A 25,821-nucleotide genomic window follows, 5' to 3' on the forward strand; every position below is an offset into this window, starting at 1 on the left:
TCGATCCTGTCTGTCCTGCCCGGTCCGGTATCTTGCTGTTGTAACCAGTATCAGATATCGGTCACGTCCTGTCCGGTATCTGATATCGATCCCATCTGTCCTGTCCGGTTTCAATCTCGACTGCCTCTGGCTTCCTGTTTTCCCGCACCTGACTTCTCTTTCTCACTTCTTCCGCCCAGCGATCGCCGAATCACTGGCGTTTGTTTTCACGCACATGACTGCCCCATTTCCGTAAAATAAAGCTTGTGTGAAAACGTTACGCATGGGTCCACCGTCTGTTCGGGTTCTGACAGTTATGTTTCATTCATTTATTTTACTCAAAAACAAACCAATTTACAGGCTTAAGTTTTTGTTTCACAAATAAAAATACTGTACTTTATACAGGTTTTTTCCCAAATAACTTCTATACTGTCAAAGTATAATTTTAAAAGTATTCTTTCTCTTTGATTACACAACTGTATGGATTGAGAACCGGATCCACCCTAATTGACGTAATATTTCGCCGACATTATGTGGACGTTATGAAAAACTGCGTTTACCTTCCGTTTCTGTCCTACAAAAACCATAATTTTTTTCCATTATCAAACATTTTTGAAGACGCACCAGGGACCCACTAGGGAGCGCCAAAGACCCACGTGTTGCTCCAGAGCAAGTTTTGCAGGTGAAAAAGGTCCAAATTTGTTGGTGATAGAAAGCGTCTTCCTCTGATCAGAATGCAGAACACAATGTTCGATGAGAATCCACAAAGTATTGAAACCGTAATGAATAAACTGCAATACAGCAAGTGATTATTATATTCTACTTTCATCAGTCCTGTAGTGTATCTCATTAGGCATAGAGTCATAACATATTTGAGAAGCAGAACCTTTGGGAGCTTCGACAGGATTTATGAAGCATTTTGTCATTTTTAGCAAAGCGCATAAAAAATGGGAAGTTTGAAGCCCTTCCCCCACCTAATAGCATTTTGGTAAGTTACTATTTTTCATCAAATTTTAGGCTTAGAATAGATTAACCACTGACTATTCAGCTTCACTTCTAACCCCAAGCAGTAAACGACCAAAAAAGCGAAAGAAAAATGCGAAATTAAAAAATCCATAGATGACTTCCTGTTCATGTTTGAACTTGGTTGGACTTTCTTATCCGAAGACTTTTCTTCCTGCCCTTTTAGCATGTTTAAAATCCATTGGTGACTTCTCTTCTGGTTTTGAGTGTCTACCAAACTTCAAATGTGGGGTGCTTCGTTCGAGGTGTCCGCAAATTGTTTGAAATCAAATATTTTCTCTATAAAGTATGTGTTAACAATGTCCAATGGACCTCAAACAGCATCTTTTTTCACCACGCCAATCTGCTTTTATCTTACTTTTATTATCTGTGTTAAGGCCGCAGAACACATTACAGTTTGAGTTGGGTGTCATGAAGAGCTGGAGAGGGATTTCACACGCATACTTGAGGTTTTCTTTTATTCTAGAATGAAAATGGTGAAAGTAAGAAAAGGACTTTCCAAATGCCAACCCAAACCCCCAAAAAGATGAAAAAAAAAATAGTTTATAAAGAGTTTATCCAAGCACCTCTAAGAGAGACATGTACATGCATGTGCCACACAAGCAGCTCGACAGAGGCTGCAATAATGATATTAGCCAGAAGATGGCATCAGCAAGCAAAATATTTTGAAGTGACAGACACCACCTTTAAACATATCAATAACTCAGTAATCAAAATGACATTTTAATGAATTAAAAGTTATTTTATTCCATAGTTTCTATTCAGCAGTCTTTAAATTAATCTATGTTGTTTGCATCTTGTTTGGTGACTTCTTGCAGGGCGGTGGAAATTTTGAGGACGGCGTCTTTGTCCAATCACATGTCTCTCCTGGTTGTAAGGGATGATGATGCCAGGTAAATATGCCCCTCCTCTTCATTCCAGTGTTTCTCAACATTTTTTCAGGTCATGTATTCTTTGAGAAATGTCTTTTTGTCAGGCTAATTACCCCTAATCAGACATTTTTGGATAGGGATGTCAAGTCAAGTCATGTTTATTTGTATAGCCCTTAATCACAAAAATAAATAAATACTGTAAATAAATGGTCTGCATTTCTATAGCACTTTTCAAGTCAATGAAGACCTCCCAAAGCACTTTACAATGTGGTTCACACTTTCCCTTTTACACACCAACTAATCGATGGCAGCGTCAGCCATGCAAGGTAACTAACTACCTGCTCATTGGGGGCATTAGGGATTCAGTGTCTTGCCCAAGGACACTTTGACATGTAACTCAGAGGAGAAAAAAAAACTTATATGAGTCCAAAAGATCTCAATGAGGTATTTTTTAAATACAAAAACATGCATTGGTCAAATAATACACACTGTCCCTTTAAGAAATATTTTCCACTAAGATAGGAAAATTAAGCCAATTTAGATAAAATCTGCTACCATATAAAATAAGTTTATTTTTTTTTAAAAAGTTATAAATGTCTTAAAAATATCGTGAAATTTGAAAAAAATAGGCAAGTTTTCTCAAAAAGAGTATATATTAGTTATAAATGCGTGTAAAAAATATCATAACATTACATAATTAAAAAACTAAAATAAGTGAAATTGGTGACAATTTGCTAAGATGATAATTTTTCTTTCAATGATAGCGTAATTTGGTTATAAATTTCTGTATAAATGTCATATTACCAAAAGAAAACAACCTGAAAATAAGTAATATTTTCTAACAATGATGTAAGAATAATATTTGTTCACGTGAGTGTAATTTTGTTATTAATTGAAGTAAAAACAAAACGATACATATAATTAGAAAAAAACTAAAATAAACAACTTTTCCAGACAATAGGGTATAATTATTATTCCATTCCAGGGTTGTCGGGGCACCACTTAATGTGGTGTGTCTTGGGCAAGTATGGCCAGGTGCCACCCAGCTCTCTCCAGGCCGTTTTTTTGGTAGAGGTTTGTTCCCCCACACAAAACAAATATTACTGGTTTCCATGGTTACCATTAGCAGGATAAACCTCCGGATTTGACTTAGTTACAGCACCTTCATCATATGGTCGCTGTTGTTTTTGTGATGTAAAGTGTCATCCCGCTGTTTTGTGATGGCTTAATTTACAATCATATTGATATGGACACCTCTTTGGAGTGCCTTCACTTAGCCCCTGGGTCACGTTTATATATTTTATTAGTAATAATTAGATTACTCTAATATACCGGTAATGTGAATTGTGTTCAAATGTAAACAAAGCTCACCCCCTCACTTGACAACATGTGACGTCAGTGTCAGTTGAAGGTCAACCGTCACCATTTTTGGGGGAGCGCACAATAGCTGAGGTGATGCGACCGGACATTTTGATGTCCTAGCTTTGTACGCATCACTCTGCCTTCTAGTCAGCATAAATAATCTCTGACACGTCAGGGATAAATAGAACAACTGAAACTGGACAACGGCTCACCCTTTTTGCAAACACCTGGCCGCTGTTTACATTCAGCGGCATATCAGCACAGCAAAACAAATATATACACAAGCTACTTTATAAATCCCGATTTGTGTGTATGTGTTTGTATGTGACTCATAAGCTTCGAAACGGCCTAAAAGATTATAGTGAAAATGTACACAGTTGTACCTCAGTCCTTCACGTGTGTTTTTAGCCAGGATTTGTGTCAAGACACCACCAAAATAAAATAAACATGGCCTGGGCCAAGCCCGCCCATGTAAAAATGGGTCCTTCTGCTTGTGTTTATTAATTTAAGCCCAAAATGTCACAATATAGTGATGATTTTTTTCAGAAGCTGTCGAGATTGTACAGTAATCCCTCGTTTTTCGCAGCGGTAGCATTCCAAAATGTACTTGCAGTTAGTTGCAACAACTAATAGATAAAATTGCTTGAAATGCATTATTTAATGCATTGGCAACTACTAGATTTGTTGCATCACGTGATTTATGAGCCACTACGTACGTTGTATCAATGCAAATACGAGTTCACACAATTCTTTTGTGACGCTGAAAGTCTTAGTACTACTTTACTCTGACAGAGAGAGCCAAGACCGATTTTTAAAAAAGTCATCTTACCTTTTTTTTTTAAATGCTCTTTTTGATTGAACATTACGCCATTACAAACAAAAGTGGCATGACAATTTCAACTTTTGAGTTTTTCACTGTTTCATCTCAAAACGAAGTTAACACATTTCAAGGGAACAGAAGTTGGCCACGGGAAAAAAAATAAGTAGATAAAATTACTCAAGTAAAAAGGGAAATTGTTAATAATAATGACATGTTTAACTCGACACAAGGGCCAGATTATTAAGCGTATTAAACATAATTTTCATATTGGTAATGTTTATCATATTCAAAGATTTGACCCCAAAACTAATTTTGACCAAATTTTAAAAAGTGGTTAATATTTTTTATTTTTTTGGCGGATAAAAAAAAATCCTACACATAAATTTAAGAAACATGATATGTTCAATGGATAAGATGGTTGGTAAAGAGTATCTTACATATTTGAAGGTGTATAGCATATATTTGTATGTATTTTTGTTTTCGTGCACTATTTTTCTATCAGTCCAAAACTTATTTGAATAGAGAGGAGGAAATCAAAGATGTCATTAACAAATCCAATTTATCAAAAAAATAATCAAACATTTATCAATTATAGAAATAATCATTAATTGCAGCCCTAGTCAAAACCCACAAAGTATAAACATGTTTTATCAAATTCTCTATTATACATTAAAACCAAAGAACAAACCCTATTTACAGGCTCATGCATTTTTCCTGTATTTTACAAATGTTTTTTGTTTTGTTTTTAACAAATAACTTCTGTACTACCACATTATCATTGTAGGAATAATCTGACTGCTGTATTGCACTATTGAATAAGGACACTCTCAACAATTTTCACCCGAAATGTTGTCGCCATCATGTAACTGTTGTTGGAAGACAAAGATTTGGCATAAAAATGTTGAAGATGGGGTGCCTCATTTGCGGTGTTGCTAAAATGTTAAAAGTACAATATTTTCTTTTAAATAAGTGTGAACAATTTTTAAAGAACCTCCATATATATATTTTACACTGTACCTATTCGCTTGTATCTTACTTTTAGCACCGCTGTTCCGGAACTCACAACATTAGGAAGGGGGGAAGAGGAAGGAGCTCGTCTGTTTTTCCTTGTTAGTGTAGCCTTAAAATTGTTAAAGTAAGAAAAAGCCTGTTCCAAACGCCAACCCAAACCCACAAAAAATTTAAAAAAGCATTGCTTATTAGGACTTGAAGAATGATTTTAAGCCAGGAGACAGCGGAAGAAGTTAGCAAAATTTTAAGTTACAGGCATCACCTTGAACGTAAAAAGAACTCTCCAAAAAAATAATAAAAGTACTCTTCATAAACATTTTTATAAATAACTTGTGGGCACCACCAGGCTCAACTAGCCCAAGACACACCACAGAAAATAGTGCACCCCCTAGAACCCGTGTGGTTAAGGGATCCAACCAAGCAACCAAACGTCAAATTATATTTCTATAAATAATGTTCCCCCAAACAGCTGACTCAGCACTTTTAGTTTTGTTGACTCAGCGTTTTCCCCAGAAAGACATTCTACTCTTCTAGACCAGAATGACATTGAACATCAACACCATATTTTACATGCAGTTCAGATTCAGATTCAGATTCAGATTTACTTTATTGTCATTCGTGTACACGTGTATACAGAACAAAATGTCGATACATCTGACCCGCACAGTTTCCTTGAGCGTCAGCCGGGATAGATAAGATTAACCATGTCTTCGTCAGAATTTTGGCGCAGCAGTTCGTCATCTCGCGGTTCGATGCCTCTTCCAGTTGTTAAATGGTCCAGTTTATTGTCCAGAGAGCGAATGTTAGAGGGGTTAGCCTTTAGCCTAGCTGTTAGCCCGGCCCGCTTCGTCGAGGAGTTAGCCTTTAGCCTAGCTGTTAGCCCGGCCCACTTCTTCGTCACGCCGCTGTCTTGCCACTCTGCTTCGCTGCTTTGTAGGCCGCTGGTCTTGTAGGTCTTGTTGACATAGCAGTCCGTGGCTAATAAACACTCCCGAGTGGTCGTAGCACCGAGCGCTTGATGTCCTTGTTCGGCGGTCAAGCCGCTGTCTTGCCACTTGCCACAGTTAGGTAAGTTACCCTAGATGTGATGACTCGGCATACTGTATATAAACATGACTTGATATGACTTGACTAGTCTGTGGTCTGTGCACCCTTTTGAGACTTCTTGTGATTAAGAGCTATACAAATAAATATGACTTGACTTGACTACTATCTTTCACTAGTGATTTAGGACACTATCCACTTTCTTACTTCAGATGATACTTTGTCGTTATCATGTGGACGTTATTTGATAACAAAAACGTGGCATAAAATGCTTTTACCCTTCCTTAGCATGTCAAGATGTCTAACTTTGTCAACAATAGAAATCATCCCCCTTTATCCCTTTGGACTGACGACAGGTGCTTTGGTCTAGCCAGAAAGTTTTTGTGACATTCGGGCCCCGGTACTGTGGCATGCTCTTCCCCTTGAGATTCGATCTGCAACCTCAGTGGAAATGTTTAAATCTAGGCTTAAAACACACTTCTTTTCTATAGCATATGAATAACCTATGTTTTAAGTTGACAATATCTGTGTATTATTTGCTCTCATGTAGGTTTTAGAAGGTGTCATAATAGTCTTTGGTTTGCAATAATTTGTGGTCTGTGCCCTTTGAGACTTTTTGTGATTAAGGGCTAAACAAATAAACATGAGTTGACTTCACTTGACATGGCTTTTCAAGAAACTCGAAATTGAAAAAGATTTGCATGTATGTTATCTACATTCCTCAAACTGTTTCAGGTACGTCTGCAACTTAGAGCGCCTCTTTATTGACACACAGGCAGAAACAGGCAGAAAAGGGGCGGGGCGACTGTTTAGCCATTCAGAATGCAGAACACATTGCAGGATGAACATCTGGAAAGTAGCGAAAACGTGAAAAGTAAACCGAAATACAGCAAAAGATTGCTGTACTAGAAAATATAACAAAATATCAAAATTAAAGGTAATAAACCCATTCGTTCAATAACTACATGGTGTATTCATGCTGTCGTTTCAAGGCGGGAGTTTTCTGAGCTGATGGAGAAGTACAGCTCCGGGCCCTTGGCGACGTCAGGTCGGATCTCGCCAACTCGGCAGCTTTCAGGTGGAAAACCGAGGTCACCCACAAATGCGGACCTCCGTGGTGTGATTCAACTCCGGATTTTGCTTATACGCAGGGAAGTTGCAGGACACCGCCTCCCTGGCCGTCACTTCGGCTTTAGATAGCCCCCGGCTGCTCAGCCCTGAAGAAGGTTATTTTGTCACCAGCCACGCCCCCACGCCTGCATTCAGGTATTGTAACTTTGGCCAACAATTTCTTTTAATGGGATGGTTTTCATTGAAATTGGGAAATATACTTTAGCAGTGTGCTTTGTTGCGCCACGTTGACCTTTGCTAAAAGTGTGTGGTTTGTGTTGGCATTGCGTAGCAATTCGGATTGGGTGATAATGTTTACTTCTTCAAGTAAAACTAGGGATGCATCGATCAATACCGATCTGATATCAATACTTTTTGCTTGGAAATGTCGTGATCATTGAATGTTTGAACTCTTCCCCAATTAAGTTTGTAATAACAATTAACACAGCACAAAGATTTTAGGCACTACAAAAAAAATCAGTTATTATTAAAAACAACTGTTTTGCAAACTTTCACAGGATAAAAAATTAAATATATTTCTGTTACAACTGTTCAGAACTACTGTATATCCAAGAAAACCCAACCAAAAAGCAGCAATTTAACACAAGTAAAAATACTGTACAACTATGCAAACTAAAGAACTAAAATACATTCCATCACACAACATTTAACAAAGTCAGTAATGCAAATAAAGTGCCAATCGCCTCTAATTGGGTTTGTTGCTATTGTGACAATGGATTTACAGGATTTCGTTCAGGAACAGTAACATGTTTACATTTTTGGTTGCAGCTCATTGCTTTATTTTTTCATGCGTTTATGTAAATTTGTTGTGTTACCACTGTAGCAGAGAATTTTACCACACAAATGACACCTGGCATTTTCCTTTTTTGTAGTTGGGGAAAAAGAAATCCACACCGCGCTCCACTTTCTGTTTGTCTTGCTTTTATTTTCCTTTACTTGTGCCTGGCAAGCAGGATGCTGGAGCATGCCGGGTAGGGAGAGGTGCAAAAAGTGTGCCTGTCATTTACACAGTCTGGCATAAACTTAAAGTGGTCAAGGGCGCTGTGTGTGGGAGAGAGAAAGGCTTCGCTATCTACATAGAGAAGCTGGGCTTTGAGGAAATTGGTGGAGGAGGGAAGTATAGATCCCAGGACAATAGTTTCTATCCAATTCAAATACTTGTGTAGTATCGATAATACGAATATTTGGATAAATCCGCCCACCCATACTATCAATAACATTCCTGAAATGCTTAAACTACATACTATGATCGTTAGTTTGTTGATAAGCGACATTACGAAGAACTCTAGTGTAGGGATTTTTCTAGCTCTAATTTTGAAAATCGTTAGGATTGAAACATTATTCTTTACTGCAATCAGTAAACGAATTTGCCTCTAGTTGTTGTTGGTGCTCCACCATAAATCTTTTTTTTCTCTGAAGGGTGCTAAAATTTCCTACACTGATAAAAAAAAATATATATATCATGTTATTTCTTGGGTTCTTTGAGTTCTTATATGAATTACTAATCCCCAAAAAATGGAATCAATGAACCAGGCCGTTTGAAATAGCATACAAAATTTATTAACACAGAATATCAATGATAATAAAAAGGGATGGGGGGGTCTGAGATTATGGGAGTATTCGACCGCTGAAAATCTGGTAATTACTAGCACAAAAAGTAAGTTTCCCACTATCATGCTTGTCGATCTTGGGAGATTCCCTTGTACAGGAAAGAAAAACGCTCATTCCCAAGAACCAGCAAACATGGTGTTGAATATGAAACCGTCCTCTTACTTGTTGTTGTGGAAGGATTTGGTCTCATGCTCCAAATGGTCGCAACGCATGGCCCACATGCTGAACTCAAGGCCGCAGAACAGGCCCACACGGCTGCTCGGCGCAACCGACATGCGAAGCAGTAGAAAAGAGAACGAGCTATAGATCAGCTCCTCTTTTTATATGGACCAGATGATGCCTCTTTGAGTGTGGTCTACGATATCTGGTACTCACAGTATTGGGGGCGGTGTTTGAAGTTGCTAAACTTGTTAGAAAGCCAAAGAAATTTGCATAATGTTACTTATGTATGGTGAGAACATTATTTTATCAACACATAGCCTTGGACGTTTTAATTGCATTCAAAACTTCATGTTATCAGATTTTATTATGGTACATGTCTAATTAGTACGACCAGAACTTGTACAAAAGAGGACACAGTTATTCCACCCATTTCAAAGTCAGTTATTTGAAACAAAAAAGGTGAAGTCATTTATTTGCAGGGCTTATTTGCTCTATACTAGTCAACTGTACGCAAATGAAAACTGCAGTGGTATGGTCAAGTCACAAGATCAGAAGGACTAGCCAAGATCACGGGGCACAGTGCAGTTATGTGAGAACTTTGCCACAACCCTAAATTCATACCATGAGAAGGTCATTAGTGGAGAGCGCTGTCCAGCCTTGCGTCTTCCGTGGTGCCCTGACAATCCAGGTAGTTAAGGCATCCATGAACCAAACACTGAATTTGAGGGTGGCATTCAGACTCTATGGAAACAAATTTTTGACTTACTTAACGACCTTTCCTCTTTCTGCTCGCCTGCTTACATCTTTCCTAACAGCGACAGCGTGATCCAGTTGATCTGCATCGCTAAAGGTAGCGGCCTAGGCCTGGTAGTCAAGGGTGGCTCTGATCAAGCCGAAGGCCCCATGGTCTTCATCCAGGACATGGTCGCAGGGGGAGACTGCCAGAAGGTCAGCCAATGCATAAACAGCTTGTGTTGCTTTTCAAACGCTCCAAGAGATACATGTACAGTGTCTGACCAATTTTATATTTTGTCCAAGTCATTTTCACATTGATTGGTCATAATTTTGTTCATGTCGTGCCAGCAATTTAATGTACAGTGATCCCTTGCTACTTAGCAGATTTTTATCCTACATTATGTTCCGCATTCTGATTGGTTAACAGTCCCCCCCCACCTCTTTTCTGCCTGTGTCTGTCTGCCTGTGTCTCGGAGATCAAATCTAATCCATGTAAATAATTCAGTATCATTTTGACTACAGTCTGTGAAAAGCAAGTGACACGTGCAAAGCCGGGGAGCTTGGTCTATTATATATAGGGCACAGTCTCATCTACAGTCTACAGTCAAGGGGTCACACAAACAGACCCCGTTTTGGCTGAATGTCGCTGAGTAATCCTTTAAATGGAAGCTCAATAAACATTGTATTTTCACTGTTGAGATACTATATAATTAAAACTCACGGAACAAACTGTAAACACTCCAAAACGCCAGCAAGGCACTGAGAACAATTTGATTGGTAAGCAGTATGGGTAGAGCTATACATAGTTCTCTTGAACGCGCCCACTGCGCTGAAGGGAAATACATTTGTACTTTTGAATAGACAGCATCAATAACATGTTTTGAGTTTGGCACTGAATGAGCATTATTTTGCCCGCGACCCACTGATAGAATCTCCGACCAGTTGAAAAAAAACACTGCTGTAATGCACTGCACTTGATGTTGTTTTATGTTTATTGAAGTGGCATGTTCTGTTGTCGTTCTTTTGAAGGATGGCAGACTGCAGGTTGGAGACCAGCTGGTGTCCATCAACAATGAATCTCTCATTGGTGTGACATACGAGGAGGCCAGAACCGTCCTGACGCGTACCAAGCTCAGGTTCAAAAATCAAGTTTTAGCAGCCATATATGGTGAAAACTCTCTAACGTATCCTAGAAAACAGTGTTGGGCGCGTTCCTGAAAAAAGTAACTAGTCACAGTTATTGGTGACATTTAAAAAATAATTCTGTAGCCCGAGGATTACAGACATCCAAAAGTACCGTGTTTCTCTGGAAGTATCTATCTAGTTACAAATTACCGTATATACTCATGTTGAGGCCGACCCCCTAAAATGCCCAAATAGCCTCATAATTTAAAAAGAAAAAAGAAAACAGGTACACCAAACTTTGGAAGCAGTGAACCCTTCATATTTCTTGCAAACAAACCCTTAGCCCGAGACACTCCATATCTATTTTGCCTCTGAGCTTCAAAACACTCAAAAATGTACTTCTTCATTTCTAGGTACTGTCAAAGATGTATTCCACCCCCTCAGGCATGGTGTTTTGCACATATGTCAAACTCATGGCCCGCCACATCATTTTGTGTGGCCCGCAAGACAATAGTGAGAGGCACAAGAGTAACCAGTACTTGTGGTTTTTAATATTTCCACTGGATGGACTAGACTGCTTTTATTAAGTTGGGGAGTAACGCGCCATGTTGTAAAGACAGTTGAGGTACAAAATGTTATTATAACACGTTTACAGTACTCGTTACAGAGAATAGTCATCTCGCTTCAGGAACGCGTTCCTTGGTAACACGGTATTCCCAACACTGTTAGAAACTACAACTGAGGGTCATTTAGGCTCCTGCCTGACATTCCATAATTGTTTTCGATTCCTTCCTCGACACAATTATTGTTTTCTTTTTATCCGGTATTTTAGTGCCATTCTAAGGTATGTCAGTGTGTTGTAGGTAGCCACAAACGGCATATTCAGTTTTGGCTTCTATCTTGTGATCTATAACTTAGACCAGATCCCACTGTTGAAGTTGCCTTCATCCGCCGACGGACTTCCTCTAGCTCCAGCAGTGGACATCACAGTCCTATTGCAGGAGGGGCCCAGGCCAAAAACCCTGGCATACGACCTCAACCGACCACAGTCACCAAGCTCGCTTCCGACCAAAATCCAGTCAGCAATACAATTACTAGTGTCAACGTCTACCAGGTTTGTTTTCACATACGGGATCATATCATTTCCTTTTTTTTCCCCACTCTTACAGTGTTGTGAAAAGCTCAGACTGTAGCAAGGATAGATTGGAAATGGTTTTGGTAGTAACACGTTACAAAGGAAGGCGTTCCTGGAACGCTATTATTTTTCTATTGATCTTAACACAAGAGTATGGATCCGATCCAAATACTTAGTCAGTATCGATAATATCGATATTTGGATCGATCTGCCCACCCTTTGTGGGCAGGAGACACCCTGGACTGGTTGACAGCCAATCACAGCGCACACAGAGAAGGACAATTATTCACTTACATATTCGGTCCGAGGGACAATTTGAAGTTTTTTCATGCCTTTTCCATGTTTAAAGGGACTGAGTGTAATATTTAGTGTCCCCTAGTGGTACAAAATACTTCAAATCATTGATTTGAATACTAGGCAAAAATACATGAATAAATCATAGGTCGGGAAATGAGTATTTCTCCTACACCTTGGAATACCCAGTAAGATCACTGGGCCTCGCTCGTACCAGACAACAAAGTGCCATCTAGTGGTCAAATATCACACTTTGGGGCGTTAATATTTTCAGTTGAGTGATTTAAAAAAACGGGGAACCCATTCAGCTGTCCAACTTTAATAAAAATAGCCTATGAAAACCATTAGGATAATACACTGACAAATAGAACATACGGTTATCATCGATATATCAAATAATGTATATAAAACATCCTTGTGTGTGTATTTTTTTGAACTACCCATCACAATGACTTGATTTTTTTTTTGCAGGTTTGTCAAGCAAGCCCTGTGCCAGTCAAAAGCCAGCAAGCATTTGGTTTCTTAGCTGAGACTGATCCCAATGTGGGTATGAAATATTTTATTACTCTTAGTCACTTCGGTGGCCTTGCGGTAGAGCAGACATGTCATATTCTTTTTGACCCAGGGGCCGGATCCTGTCTGCGTTCTCAGGATGGCCATATTATTATTTAAAAGCTAAATGTTTAGCTTGGTTTTTCAGTACTATGCTGCATCACTTAGCCTACATTTGTAGCCTACCCTGTAATTTATAATCACAGATTATAATTTCAGGTAATGTCAGACAGACCCAAACGAAGGACTCAAAGAGTCGTAAAAAGCTGGATGCATTCAAAACCCAACGGTGAACTTTGATTAAATAACAATGCAAGACTCACTAACTGACAAGGATGAATGGAACCGGGACTGTCGAGGAGGGGAATCCTGGGAGAGTAATTTGAGTAGATTGTCATGAGGGAAAGGTGTTGAGGGAAATATCATTACAGGAATATATTAAAGAGAATACATTAAAAAATGTCTGGAGATGGAGAGCTTGTACCTTGAAGGGGGACTGTCTTGATTGCATTGAAAAACCAGCAATGTGGAGTGAAAAACTGGAGTACTTAAAGCAAAGGGTGGCTAATGGTGATTGGGAACACCTAGGCCGGGCAGTGGAGAAGAGAGTCAGAGAGACTTGAAGACAGGGCAATGCTGCAATCTTTCAGAGAAGGGGGGACTGCAGTCGCCAGACTATAACAGATAAAGGATCTTATCACAACACATTCATTCAGACAAAAGGAAACTTATATTTTCATGTTTGGCATTGAATCTGTTAAGAATTTGTTTTCTTGAACAGTTCAGTAAATGCAGCTTTACATCTGTACCAACTAACCACAAACATAAACAAACTCAAGTGGGAGCCATGGATAAAATTATGCTTGCCTCCGTTGTCCTACTGCTTTGAGATTAATAAGAAAGGAATACGAAATAGGAGTTTTAGCAGTGAACGGGCAATAACATCACATCAAACTACTAGGCCAGGCCTACTGAAGCTGAGAAAATACTCCAACATATTGTCTTTAACACTTTAACCAAACTAGAAGCCAGCTCTTTTACACTTTTACTGCCCTCTAGCAGCAGGAAGGAGCATTTGGTTTGTAGTTACTAAATCACAACTTTTGTTGAGCTAAAGACTAGCTTTTTTCTTGACATACTAAGAAAAATTACAGCGATCAGAAAAAAAAATTCAGCGGGCTGGATGCGGCCAGTGAGCCGTATGTTTGATTTGCTAAAACCGGGAAGTCATTTTTTTCAATCCTTGGCCGAGTCATACAAGAGATTAATACCAATTTGTACCCATTTCTTCCCTGCTTGGAATTAAGCGTAAGGGGTTGTAATTGTGGGTTAACCCCCACAAAATTGAAATACAGTACTTAGAGTACATGTGTCAAAGGTGTGGCCCGTAAAAAGGTTTCCTATGGCCCTGGAGACGATCTTGATACGTTTTTGCTTTGCATATTTTTTCCTTGTACGATACTTCTGCTTGCCCAGCCATTCTTATTATCAGAGTATATTCTTCATCATATTTTGTATTTATTCATTGCAGATGTTTTTCGTCTCAAAGTGGAGCTAGTGGAAAAGGTGACTATTTTAACCTCCATCCATCCCTTATCTGTACCACTTATCCTTAGTAGGGTCGCGGGGGTGCTGGAGCCCATCCCAGCCATCTTCGGGCAGGGGACACCCTGAACTGGTTGCCAGCCAGTCAAATTTTAATTCTATGCTTTTGATTCTTTCAGCTTGCTTTTGTCAAGGTGGCATGATAAAAGAGTACACTAGAGGGCTGTCTTGTTCAAGGAATCAGCCTAAATCGTTTGTGGACATAAAAACAAAAAACTCACGTTTTTAAATGATAAATTTTACGTTTTACTGTCGAATTCCTCATTGAAACATTTTAGGTATCACTTTTAAGTATTGTAATCATGTAAAAATGTGAAAATATTATATAAATACTGTTTTTTTTGTACTCTAAAAAAAATCCATCCATCCATTATCTGCACCGCTTATCCTCAGTAGTGTCGCGGGAGGGTGCAGTAGGCAGGGTACACCCTGAACTGGTTGCCAGCCAGTTGCAGGGCACTCTAAAACATATTTTTTCCATTTAAATTAATAAATTTAGTTTAGTTGAATTAAAAAAAATAAACATCCTAAAACAGAATAAAAATTCCAAATGGTAAAGAGAAAAAGCCAATATTTCACTGTAATGTTTGTAATACAACTATTTTCCTTCCCATTTACATTTAAAAAGATTGACTTTGTAACTCAATAATGTTGTCGCCCATATTTTTTGATATACTGGCATGTACTGTCTATGTTTGCATTTTTCTCAGAGGTTGTAAATACTTGATTCCGCGATTTAATTTTGTGTATATTTTTTGGGGTAGATGTTCTCAGTCCAGTCACAAGGATGTAATTTCAATTCAACTGTGAATCAAAGGCGTGCTTGCCATACATGCATAATGATCTGCCTTTTATGGCTGCTCAGATTCTGGACCTGCTTGGCCTGAAGCCCTCACATGCTCAGAACCAGTCGCTTTGGTCTCAACTGCACGTGGATTCGGCTGGGACGGTGACCTATGCTGGTAGGAACCTACTGTGAGAGGTGGTTCGAGAAGTAAATCATACCAGCTCTCAACATTATACTCTCACACATGCACAACTATGCACACTCATATACTCTCTCACACGTACTATTACACTCTCAAACACAGTATTATACTCTCTCACGAATAGTTTGTACAGGAAAAACTTGGAAACTCCCGGATTAAAATGATGAATAATATTCATGAGATACCGTTTGCGCTCAAATATGATATTATACTCTCACACCTCTGGACTATACCCTCATGCAGGCACAGTCATACCGACACCTATACGCTTTCATACTCTTTACTCTCGCACACAATATTATACTCTCATACACACACTGCTTTACTCGCTGACAGGTAGTGTGTACAGGTAAAAGATTGAGGAGCCCTGCATTACACAGATGAATGTTTTTTTTATGAGAGGTTGTTTGAGAAGTAACTCATACTTGCTCTCATATATCACATCATACTCTCACACATGCACACACAGTCATGTCCATGCTTCTATGCTATTTTACTCTCGCACGCACTCTACTATGCTACATACTATCATACTCTCATTCACACACCAAAGTAGTGTACCGGTATTGAGCTTGCGTCTAAAAATCCAATGCAGCTTGTACAAAGACGAAATTTATTAATCCAGCTTTTAATAATGTACGCTAGGGCTGCATGATTAACCGATATTTAATCGATATTGCGGTGTGAAGTAGTGCGATTGTCCTGCTGTCAGGTAGGAATGCAGTTTGAACCTTGTGTGAGCAGACAGAAATCCTAAATGAGTACGCCCAGAGGGGGGCGCTGTTTTCACAATAAAGCATGTCAATATGATTAACCCTCGTGCGGTCTTAATTTTAAATGGTCTGCATTTATATAGCACTTTTCAAGTAACTGAAAACCTCCCAAAGCGCTTTACAATGTGCTTCACACTCGCCCGTTCACACACATGATGGTGATGCCAGCCACACAAGGCTCCTGATCATTTTTGTATATTTCATACAGCTTACATGAAAATGTGAATTAAATGTTTTACTGTTGGGACCAATCTAAGAAAAGAACATTTGAAGTTAAATAAAATATAATTCCAGGGGATTTTTCTGGGTTTTTAATAACTCAGACAGACAATTTGGACTGGCCAATCCACCTGAAATGCATATTTTTGGAACGTGGGAGGAAACCGGAGCGCCCGGAGGAAACCCACGCAAGCACGGGGAGAACATACAAACTCCGCACAGGAAGTCTGGAGCTGGATTTGAACCCACGACAGGTTCCCATGACATGAACTGTGCCGCACAAGCGCTAACCACTGCCCCGCCGTGCTGCCCCATTTTTGCCTAGTATTCAAATCAATTATATTTCCACTGAATTAGGTTTTTTTGTACCACTAGGTGGCACTAAATATTACACACTGTAATATAATCTTTAAGTGTTTTCTTTGCCCATCAGAGTTGGAGGGTGCGACCAGAGAAGTCTTTGGTTCCCAACCGGCTGGGATGACCCCCGCTCATCTGGTTTCAAGGTTCACGTGTGAGGACTTATTGAGTCTTTTTCACTTGACTGCTCGCTGTCAGGTAGGAATACAAAATGCTTTGATGCTATAACTCACTCGAAATAAACAACAAACTAAAAAAAGAGAATAAATTTAACAAATAAATAAATAAGTAAAACCTATAACTACGCAGGAGTATTCACGTAGATCAGGGGTCCCCAACCTTTTTGAAGCCGGTTTGATATGCGTTTCTATAACTACAACTTATCATGTTATTCTGATATCTTGTTACTATATTATTACCAGGTTGTAATTATTAGAAGTTGAGTTAAAATTGGCTCAGTCAACCACTAAAACATCAGGCCAGTTAGAAATCTGATTTCAGGGAAAGTCACAGTGAACCATCACTAGTGAGTTAATTTCAGAACCTGTCTGTGGGTCGATGAGATGTTCTTAAGGATGTACTTGTTACCTGCGGGCACCACGTTGGAGACCCCTGATGTCGATATACAGGATGCCAACTTTGAAACTCCTTTCTGAAATACTAAATTTGCTCCACCTATAAATATTGATCTATGTCAATTTCTGTAGTGATTTATTTTTATTTTATTATAACTTTGATATTACGTCTTACAGCTTTTTAATTTGCACTAGTTAGAGGTGCTTGAATTTCAAGGCATGAAATGTCAATCATTACATTCGGGGCTGGCTTCTCTCTCGCTTATTTTTTAAAAAAAAATGATCCACCCATCATTTTTCTTTGTTTCTTTTTTTTGTGTCGCGTGATGGATTCAGTCCCCCTCTCGCGCAGCGAGAGAGAAGCCAGGCTTGAACCTGAACATATTGAGTGACATTTTAGGCCTGTGTTGCAACGTTCGCCGCACTACACAAAAAGAAACAAAGAACAATGACAGGTGGATAATTTTTTTTTTTTTTTTTTTTTTTTTTTTGATAGTAATAGAGAGACAAGCCTGGACCCAACCTGCACGTAATGATTGAAATCTTAGGCCTGTGTTGCTACGCTCCATCGCGCAGATCCTCCTTTGCGTGGATGGTCACGCGGCTCCGTCACTCAATTAAAATAATTAGTTGGGCTTGGGCTGGGTCTGGCTTTAATGCCTGTTGTACCTGTGGGCCCAGGTTGGGTCGGGCTCGATGTTTTAAGCCCGATCTTACTTCTAGCACAAGTAAAAATATTCTAATTTGGACTTTAAATACTTGATTCTCACAAAAAGGTTTGGGTGATAACCCGTGGAATTATTACTTATTCTGAATATATTACTTGGTGAAAAACCTTGCTATTATGAAAAACTGCTATAATTACAATAATATTTGTGCAATCTTTGTAACTCATCTGCAGGTTATTAATGTGGTCCTCAAGGGCTACCCGCTGCACACAGGCATTATGTTGATGACCCCTGCTATATATATTATTTCCATGATGATACAAACTTACGTTTTTGGTGATATCGTGTGTGCATGTGGCAGTCTATGTCCAATTGGGACAACGCAGATGAGCTGGATCGACTGAGGAAGGTGAACGAGGAGGCTCTGCGGGAGATCAAGACTTTGCAGGTGATAGCCTTATTTTAGACTGTTGTCTGATGGTGGTGCTCGAGACACGCAATGGTTAATATCCTGTTCTGTGTGCATGTTGTTTTCCGTTCAGGATCAGCTGCTTGAGTCCCAGAACATTCAGCGTCAGAAAGAGGAAATGCTGGAAAATATCAGACAGGTTGGGCACCGAACATGACGTCATTAAAAAATATTTAAAATATGTACCTGCAGGCATCACAGCTGTTTCATGTTTTTCTGACTTGTGTCTGGAGGTAAGATCAAGCTTAAAGGAATCCAGCCCGACCCAGGACGACAGGTATCAAAGCTCTGGCCAGCCCGAGCCTGACCAATTAACTTGACTTGCAGGACCGAGTCCAAAACCAACCCAAAATTTTATATTTCATTCGAGAGGACTTGGGAAGAGGAGAGGTGATTTTATGATAGCAAATTAAAGTGTGTCTTTTATCACAAAATTTAGATAAGACTGTAGAAACATTTACATCCATCAAAATCTAATACATCCATCTTATCTAAATCTATGTATCAAATAAAGCTATCTGATCTAATCTATGGTTTGTGACCTATAGGTTATGAAACGGATTTTCTTACAATGTCACACAGTTATATTTTAGACATCCACAAGTTTCTTTATCTAGGTTTTGTGTCAAAACACCCCAAATAAATACCAACAAATTTGATAAACATCTGATTTCATGTGATCTGCTATTGAGGGGTCTCCAATGCCCTCTAATAGCCAAATTGGGTACTGCACCTCTCTACCACCGACCACTCCAAACAAGCCAATCTTCTATAGGCCTGGCCATATCTTGTTATTTATATTTCTGTGTCTGCAATAGTTTCATTAACCAGCAATTTTCCATCATTGACAACAATGTTCAAGAGTTAACATGAAAAGGACAAAAGGCTGAAAATTGGCCCATAAACCACAGAAGCTGTACATAGTTAAGAAGCTAGGCAGTTTAAGAGAGAAAGAACCAGAGATACAATGACAGCTGGATAATAGACAGAGACAGGAAGAAGTTATTTGAATTGGCATATTATAGTATAATACAGTACATGTTGTGATGAGGTGACTACCAATTTTTGCGTAACACGGTCTCCCGTGGCCAAAACTACTCACGGCCTTAAAACGTCTCAGCACACTGTGATGTTAGCGTAGTAGTGTTAGCGTGGCAACATCATCGAGATACTGATTTAATCACAGTGTTTCTTGCACATCATGGCCCAAGCTACTAGCTCTACAAAAAAGTCAGCAAAAGAGAAGCCTGGCTCAACCTGAACATAATGATTGACCTGATCCAAAATTCGGGTCTGGCTCGGACTGGGGCTTGGGCTTAAGATCTTACCTCTGCTTGTCCATATGTATAGTTGTCTCCCCCATGCAATATCCTGAAGCATTCACTCAACATGCAGCGTGTGGGAGAGCGCGTGTAGGCTGGTGGTGTTTAAAATAGCTTGTCAGGTGGATGTGGGCTCACTTCCACTCCAGCTTTTTCTTTTCTTTAACTCAGTAAAATGCTGTGAGGGCGGTATGTATGTATAGCCACCTTTAACAAAAAACTGCTGCTTAGTTTGTTTTGTTTGTTGTGGTACAGCTCAATTCCCTCAGCTTTATTTACTGGCTCCCACTCGTTTTTAGAAGTCGGTATCTCTCTGAACCTGGCGACACAGTACGCACCTTGAAACACTGGGCACTACTGTATACGAATGTATCTGGATATGATTGGATTCAATTTCATGTTTAACATATTTAATACACAAACAAAATGCACGTGTAAATGTATATTACATTGATTTAAAGGCGGGGTGCTTGGTTTAAATTGTCCTTAAAAGGTTTAAAAAATATATATTTTCTATATTAGGTATGTGTTAACAATCTCCCGACTGAGTTCTATTTAGTTCTGACTTATATTTTTTTCCACCGCCCAAATCTGATTTCTTACTTTTATCATCTGTGTTCCACACATGGTGCACATTAGGCTGGATAAAAGGAGGCGGGGGGGGGGGGGGGGGGGAGACGAGGAGAGTGATTTCACACTCATGCTTTTATTCCAGGATGAAAATGATGAAAGTAAGAATACAAACGAATGCCAGCTGCCGTCTATCACGAGGGAAGAAGAAATGCAATGGCAAAGCGAAACAACTAGAGAGCAGAATCGGCGTCATTGTACAGCAGACTTGTTGAGAACATGGCAACAAGCATATACAAACACTTCTGAAATACTAGCATGTTTCAATCTTTGAAAACACAACTCAACAATTCAAGATTTTTCATGGATTTCAAGCGCTTGTAAAATAAACATACGGGGTAGTAATGCAAGGAAAGAAGAAAATAAACTTTAATGATGGCGGAGTGGATGCACCAAGAACAAATGTAAAAGAAGGAAGAACTGAAGGAGGAGAAAAAAGTCAATGTACTGGTAAGCAAGGCGGGAGGTTAGAGGCTACAGGTGGTGCATGTTGTCATGGTGATGGTGATCTGAGACAAATCTGCCTCCCCGTCGCCAAGTCTATGGGTCATTTACATGCAGGCTGATTGAAATTGGACTATTGCAGATATTCTGGTTGTATAAATCCATTTAAATGCCCTCAGGGTGTTACTGCAAACAGCGAGTAGTCAAATCAAATAGTTAGTTAGTAGGTTAGTTCTTTCATTTTCCCTTTCTCGTGCATGTATAGGCATTACTGCATACACAGTTTCCAACATCCAGGACATTTTTGGTGCCGACGGAACTTGCAGTAGAGAAACCGATGATAAACGCAAACTCCGGCTTATTATCTAAAAAAACCTCTTTTGCACTTGTTGATTTCTCCGAAACATTTCATATTTGATTTTATTTTTCATCAAAGATGGGGTGCGTCGTTTAGGGTGCCCTTAAAAATTTTAGATTCAATATTTTCTCCATTAAGTATGTTTCAGCAATGCCCAACTGCGTTCAAAGGTTTTATATTTTAATTTTCCATCCCACCTATCTCCTTTTATGTTACTTTTACCCTCTGTGTTCCGGCCACAGAGCTGATTACCCTGGAGGAAAGGAGGCAGGGGGATAAGGGGAGAGGAGAGTGAGTTCACACGTGTGATGTTTTTTTTTTTTAATGTTCTAAGATGAAAGTTAAAAAAAAAAAGACACTTTCAAATACAGTCCAAATGCCAGCCCAACACTTGGAGAGCATTCAAGAATTTCACATACATGCACGCACAACAAAAGGAACTGCAATGATGATTTCCGCCAGAAGATGGCGTCAGCCAGTGCAATATTTTAAAGTTTCAAACACCACTTTTAATATCAAAGTTAAATGCGGATGCAATGTCTATTTGCGTAATGACGTGATTCACCCCTCAGAACCGATTGCTCACAAACTTTTACCCGCTCTGCCCTGGCCACAGAGCGGATTACCCTGGAACAGAGGCGAGGGAATGAGGGGAGGGAAGAGTGCTGTTGGTTTTCTTTCGTTCTAGGATGAAAGCAATAAAAGGACTGTTTCAAATCCTGTTTAAATGTCAACCCAAACCCCAAAAACGATGATCATGATGAGCGCGTCCAATAATTTCACATACATGCACGCGCAACTAAAGGACCTGCAATGATCATGTCAGCCAGAAGATGGAGCCAGCCAGTACAATATGTTGAAGTTTCAAACCCCACCTTTAAGATCGAAATTAAATGCTGAAACAATGTTTATTTGTGTAATGACGTGATTCAACCTTCAGAACGGATTGCTCACAAACGGCATGCATTCGGGGTTATGTATGCCGTTCGCACCAAATCCACGCACTTGGTCATCCCATGGAGAGAGGACTCTTATTGTTCGTGGTTGTGCAAACTACTCAAACAAGAGTACCAACCTTTCCCCTTACATCCTCCATCCCTAGGCCACAGCTGGAGATAGGACCGCTCCTGCTGTGATCCATTACTCAACCAGTACGCGCACACACATCCTTTTCTAATACAGACCCACCTTGACGGTAGAGCTACACAGGCTAAAAAGGAGAATTTTGAGTCTGCATGTTGTTGCCACACATCACAAAGAAAAGCACAAAAGTTAGTTAGTTTGGGGCTACTAAGTTTCTTCGAGGTTAACGGATCTTTTAACTACTAGGGTTGTAGGGGCACCACTTTCTGTGGTGTGTCTTGGATAAGTACAGCCTCGAGGCGCCCATCTGTCTCCAGGCTGTTTTTTGGGATAGGGGTTTACTCCCACGCATGAAACAGAGTACTGGTTTTCATGTATACCAGTAGCAGGAGAAGCCTCCAGATCTGACTCAGACACAGCACCTTCGTCATGTGTCCAATATTTGTTTTCGGTTTAAAGGGTCATCCCACCCAGCAGAGATAAGCCAAATCTCAGCATTGATGAGCAGCGGCGTTTGAAAACCTATTGTGTTCCGAAATAGCGGGTCGTACAATACTCATTGCATCACTTGCGGCTCTCATATTTTTGTTTAAAAACAACCATTGTGGCGATGGTGTAATGTTCTTTGATTTTGGGGATGCCCAAAGACAGTTAGGATGGGCTCCAGCACACCTCGCAACCCTACTGAGGATAACCAGTGCAGCTAATAGATGGATGGATGTCCCGTAAAGGACTTTGCAAGTTTATATTTGTATCCATATTCTAATTATCTATGTATACTGTAAATGAATAGGCTCACATATCCCTTAGCCCTTTACAAAAACTCACGATATTCATAACGCTGATGCCTCAAGCACCTTATGAAGAGGTACATAGAAGAAGTCCAAATTGTGCCATTTCTTCCATAGAAAACAAAATCAACTATAATGAAAAACGTAAATGCTTTAAATCATTTTACCAAGTACTGTTGGCTCGTTTAGTATTATAGCATGTGACTAGTGTGGTTGTTTTTCTATAGGGCATATAACTGACGTCAAATACCTACTAACCCAATAATTATTTAAGCATTAATCTTAGAATGTGCATCAAAATGTTATCAATTTTTCATTATTTTATGTAGCACTATTTAAATACTCTATAATAACACGTTACATTGGGTACTTATGTATTATATTCCTTTTACTAAACACAAATGAGGGCTGCGTCGCGTAAAATGTGAGCCCTATATTTTTAGTCGACAGCACTAGTGCAAACATACAGTGAAGAATAGTGCCAGATTGCAACAGAGACATGTCTTTTTGTTTTGTTGCCATTTTTGGTTGCTGCGTTAATGGACCAAATTTCATTTGCCTGTTACTGTTCTTCAAGGATTAAAGGGACAAAGCGACCTGACATTAACGCAGATGTTACGGAAAGTGAAGTGTAGCATTTTTAATAGATAACTTCTACTGCTGTTTAATTCGGATGTATGAATTGAGGAATTGATTTGTAATTCAAAAAGATGAAATCTTGTTAAATATTGCATGAAGTACTGTCAAACCTCATGTTTTGCTCCTGTTATGTATTATATGAATAATTTGGACAAAACATGGACTAATTTATCTCAAAGTCGTAAATGTTTCCAGACATCACCGTAGTGTTTCGTATTTAGAGCGCATGCGTTGTGGAAAAGAGCAGCTTGCCATTTTCCTCGATGCAGCTATTAAAAAAATAAAAAAATAAAAAAAAAAAATAAGCCTCACAATATTTAAAACTGGAGTGTTTAAAATGTAGCAAAAAGTAACGGCTTGCAGTCCCAAATTTACGGTGAATTTCTTTTTTAATTTCGTGTTTTTGGAAGCTCCCGTTGCTTGATTGAAAATTAAGTCCTGTGATTGGCTGATTCAAATATATTTCTCAGTCAAACAGAACTACGTCCCCCACCGGTTACAGTGCCTTGCAAAAGTATGGTGAGCCTGAGCCCAATTCGTAGGTCTCTTGTAGAATCCAAAAACTTTTCTGCAGAATCGCCCTGTATTTAGGTCAATCTATCGTCCCATCCACTCTAATAATTTTCACAGTCCCTGCTAAAGAAAAGCAACCCCAGAGCATGATGCTGCCACCACAATGTTTGACAGTGGAGATGTTTTTTTTTCAGGGTGATGTGCAGCTCTGCATTCAGCCCAAAAAGTGTTATTTTGGTCTTGCAGGGGTGGCCAACCCGGTCCTCAAGAGCCGCATGTCCTGCATGTTTTTGGAGTTTCTCTGTTCAAATACAGGTGATCCCAATCACCTGGGTCATTATCAAGCTCCCGCACAGCTTGCAAACAATCTTAAAATTTGCATCACCTGAGAAACCTCCAAAACATGCAGGACATGCGGCTCTTGAGGACCGGGTTGGCCACCCCTGGACTAGAGCTTTCTAAATGAGATTTGCATCTCCCATGTGTCTTTTGCGAACACCAATTGGTCATTTTTATGGTATTTTTTTCAGCAAGGGCTGTCTTCTTGCTACTCCTCTATAAAAGGCCGATTTATGCAGAGAATGATTAATACTTGTCTTATGCACAGATTGTACCACCTCAGGTTATCCAATGGTACAGTGGTCATCCATTGGCCACTTGATTAGTTTTCTCCCTGTTTGGGCCAAAGGTTTAGAGGGATGCCCAAGTCTTGGTAGGTTTGCAGTGGTTTTGTCTCTCTCCATTTTGATATAATTGCTCACACAGTGATCTGAGAGATGTGTAAATGTTGTGAAATCTTCTTGTAACCATCCCTGCTTTGATTTTATCCACAAAGCTATCCTGGACTTGCCTGGTGTGTTCTTTGGTCTTCATAATGCTGTCGTAATGCTACACACTGCTGTATGTTCTGGTGCATTTAAACTGAGACTTTATACACACAGGTGCACTTTTTGTTATTCTTAGACATTTGGGTTGACATCGGATCATTCACAAGTCATCAGGGAACCCCTAAAGTCAGTTAGCTGGACTGAGAGAACAGGGGGCAAATATTTTTCCAACGAATACTTTTGTATTAAGTGTTTTTTGTTTTAAATATAATGGTTGGTTAGGTTGGTTGTATCCCTTAACCATTATGGTTATAAGGGCACCGTTTCCTGTGGTGTGTCTTGGGCAAGTACAGCCTGGTGGCGCCCATCCCTCTCTAGGCCAACACCGGACCGGACCGAGGACCTTTTGTGTGTTAGGCGAATGTGCTTTTAAAATAATTTGGTCTCACATGTTGTAGATTCCCAATAAATATTTTCAGTTTTTTTTCTTTGAATTACATTTTTTTAGGGCCAATACTTTCGCTTGGAATGTTCAGTTTGTCGATTCCACGTGCAAATTGGTCAAACTGCAAATACGCACATCTGTGTATTTGTAAGACGGCCCGCATGCATGTGCCTGTGCTACATGTGACATGCTCAGTGGGTGTGTGTGTGTGTGTGTGTGTGTGTGTGTGTGTGTGTGTGTGTGTGTGTGTGTGTG

General features: G+C 39.5%; 1 protein-coding gene across 5 annotated transcripts in view; it reads left to right on the forward strand.

Moving 5' to 3' along the window:
• stxbp4 (syntaxin binding protein 4) overlaps positions 1 to 25,821 on the forward strand; it is a 51,630-nt gene that overhangs the window by 3,961 nt on the left and 21,848 nt on the right. For 4 of the 5 annotated variants that reach the window (XR_015848110.1, XM_088324110.1, XM_088324108.1 and 1 more), the window contains 12 exons: positions 1,821 to 1,895; positions 7,104 to 7,189; positions 7,263 to 7,377; positions 9,831 to 9,963; positions 10,780 to 10,886; positions 11,794 to 11,989; positions 12,776 to 12,851; positions 14,388 to 14,422; positions 15,327 to 15,423; positions 16,876 to 17,000; positions 18,407 to 18,493; positions 18,588 to 18,653. Coding sequence is in view for 4 of the 5 variants with exons in the window: in XM_088324110.1 (XP_088180236.1) it covers positions 1,821 to 1,895; positions 7,104 to 7,189; positions 7,263 to 7,377; positions 9,831 to 9,963; positions 10,780 to 10,886; positions 11,794 to 11,989; positions 12,776 to 12,851; positions 14,388 to 14,422; positions 15,327 to 15,423; positions 16,876 to 17,000; positions 18,407 to 18,493; positions 18,588 to 18,653 (1,198 nt within the window). In the remaining variant the exon portion in view is untranslated. Of the gene's footprint in view, positions 1 to 1,820; positions 1,896 to 2,886; positions 2,943 to 7,103; positions 7,190 to 7,262; positions 7,378 to 9,830; positions 9,964 to 10,779; positions 10,887 to 11,793; positions 11,990 to 12,775; positions 12,852 to 14,387; positions 14,423 to 15,326; positions 15,424 to 16,875; positions 17,001 to 18,406; positions 18,494 to 18,587; positions 18,654 to 25,821 lie in introns of those variants that run through there. The other variant, XM_088324111.1, reaches the window with a different exon arrangement.

This window comes from Urocampus carinirostris, chromosome 19, assembly GCF_059441175.1.
Source record: "Urocampus carinirostris isolate Australia breed hairy pipefish chromosome 19, RoL_Ucar_1.0, whole genome shotgun sequence".
Taxonomy (NCBI): domain Eukaryota; kingdom Metazoa; phylum Chordata; class Actinopteri; order Syngnathiformes; family Syngnathidae; genus Urocampus; species Urocampus carinirostris.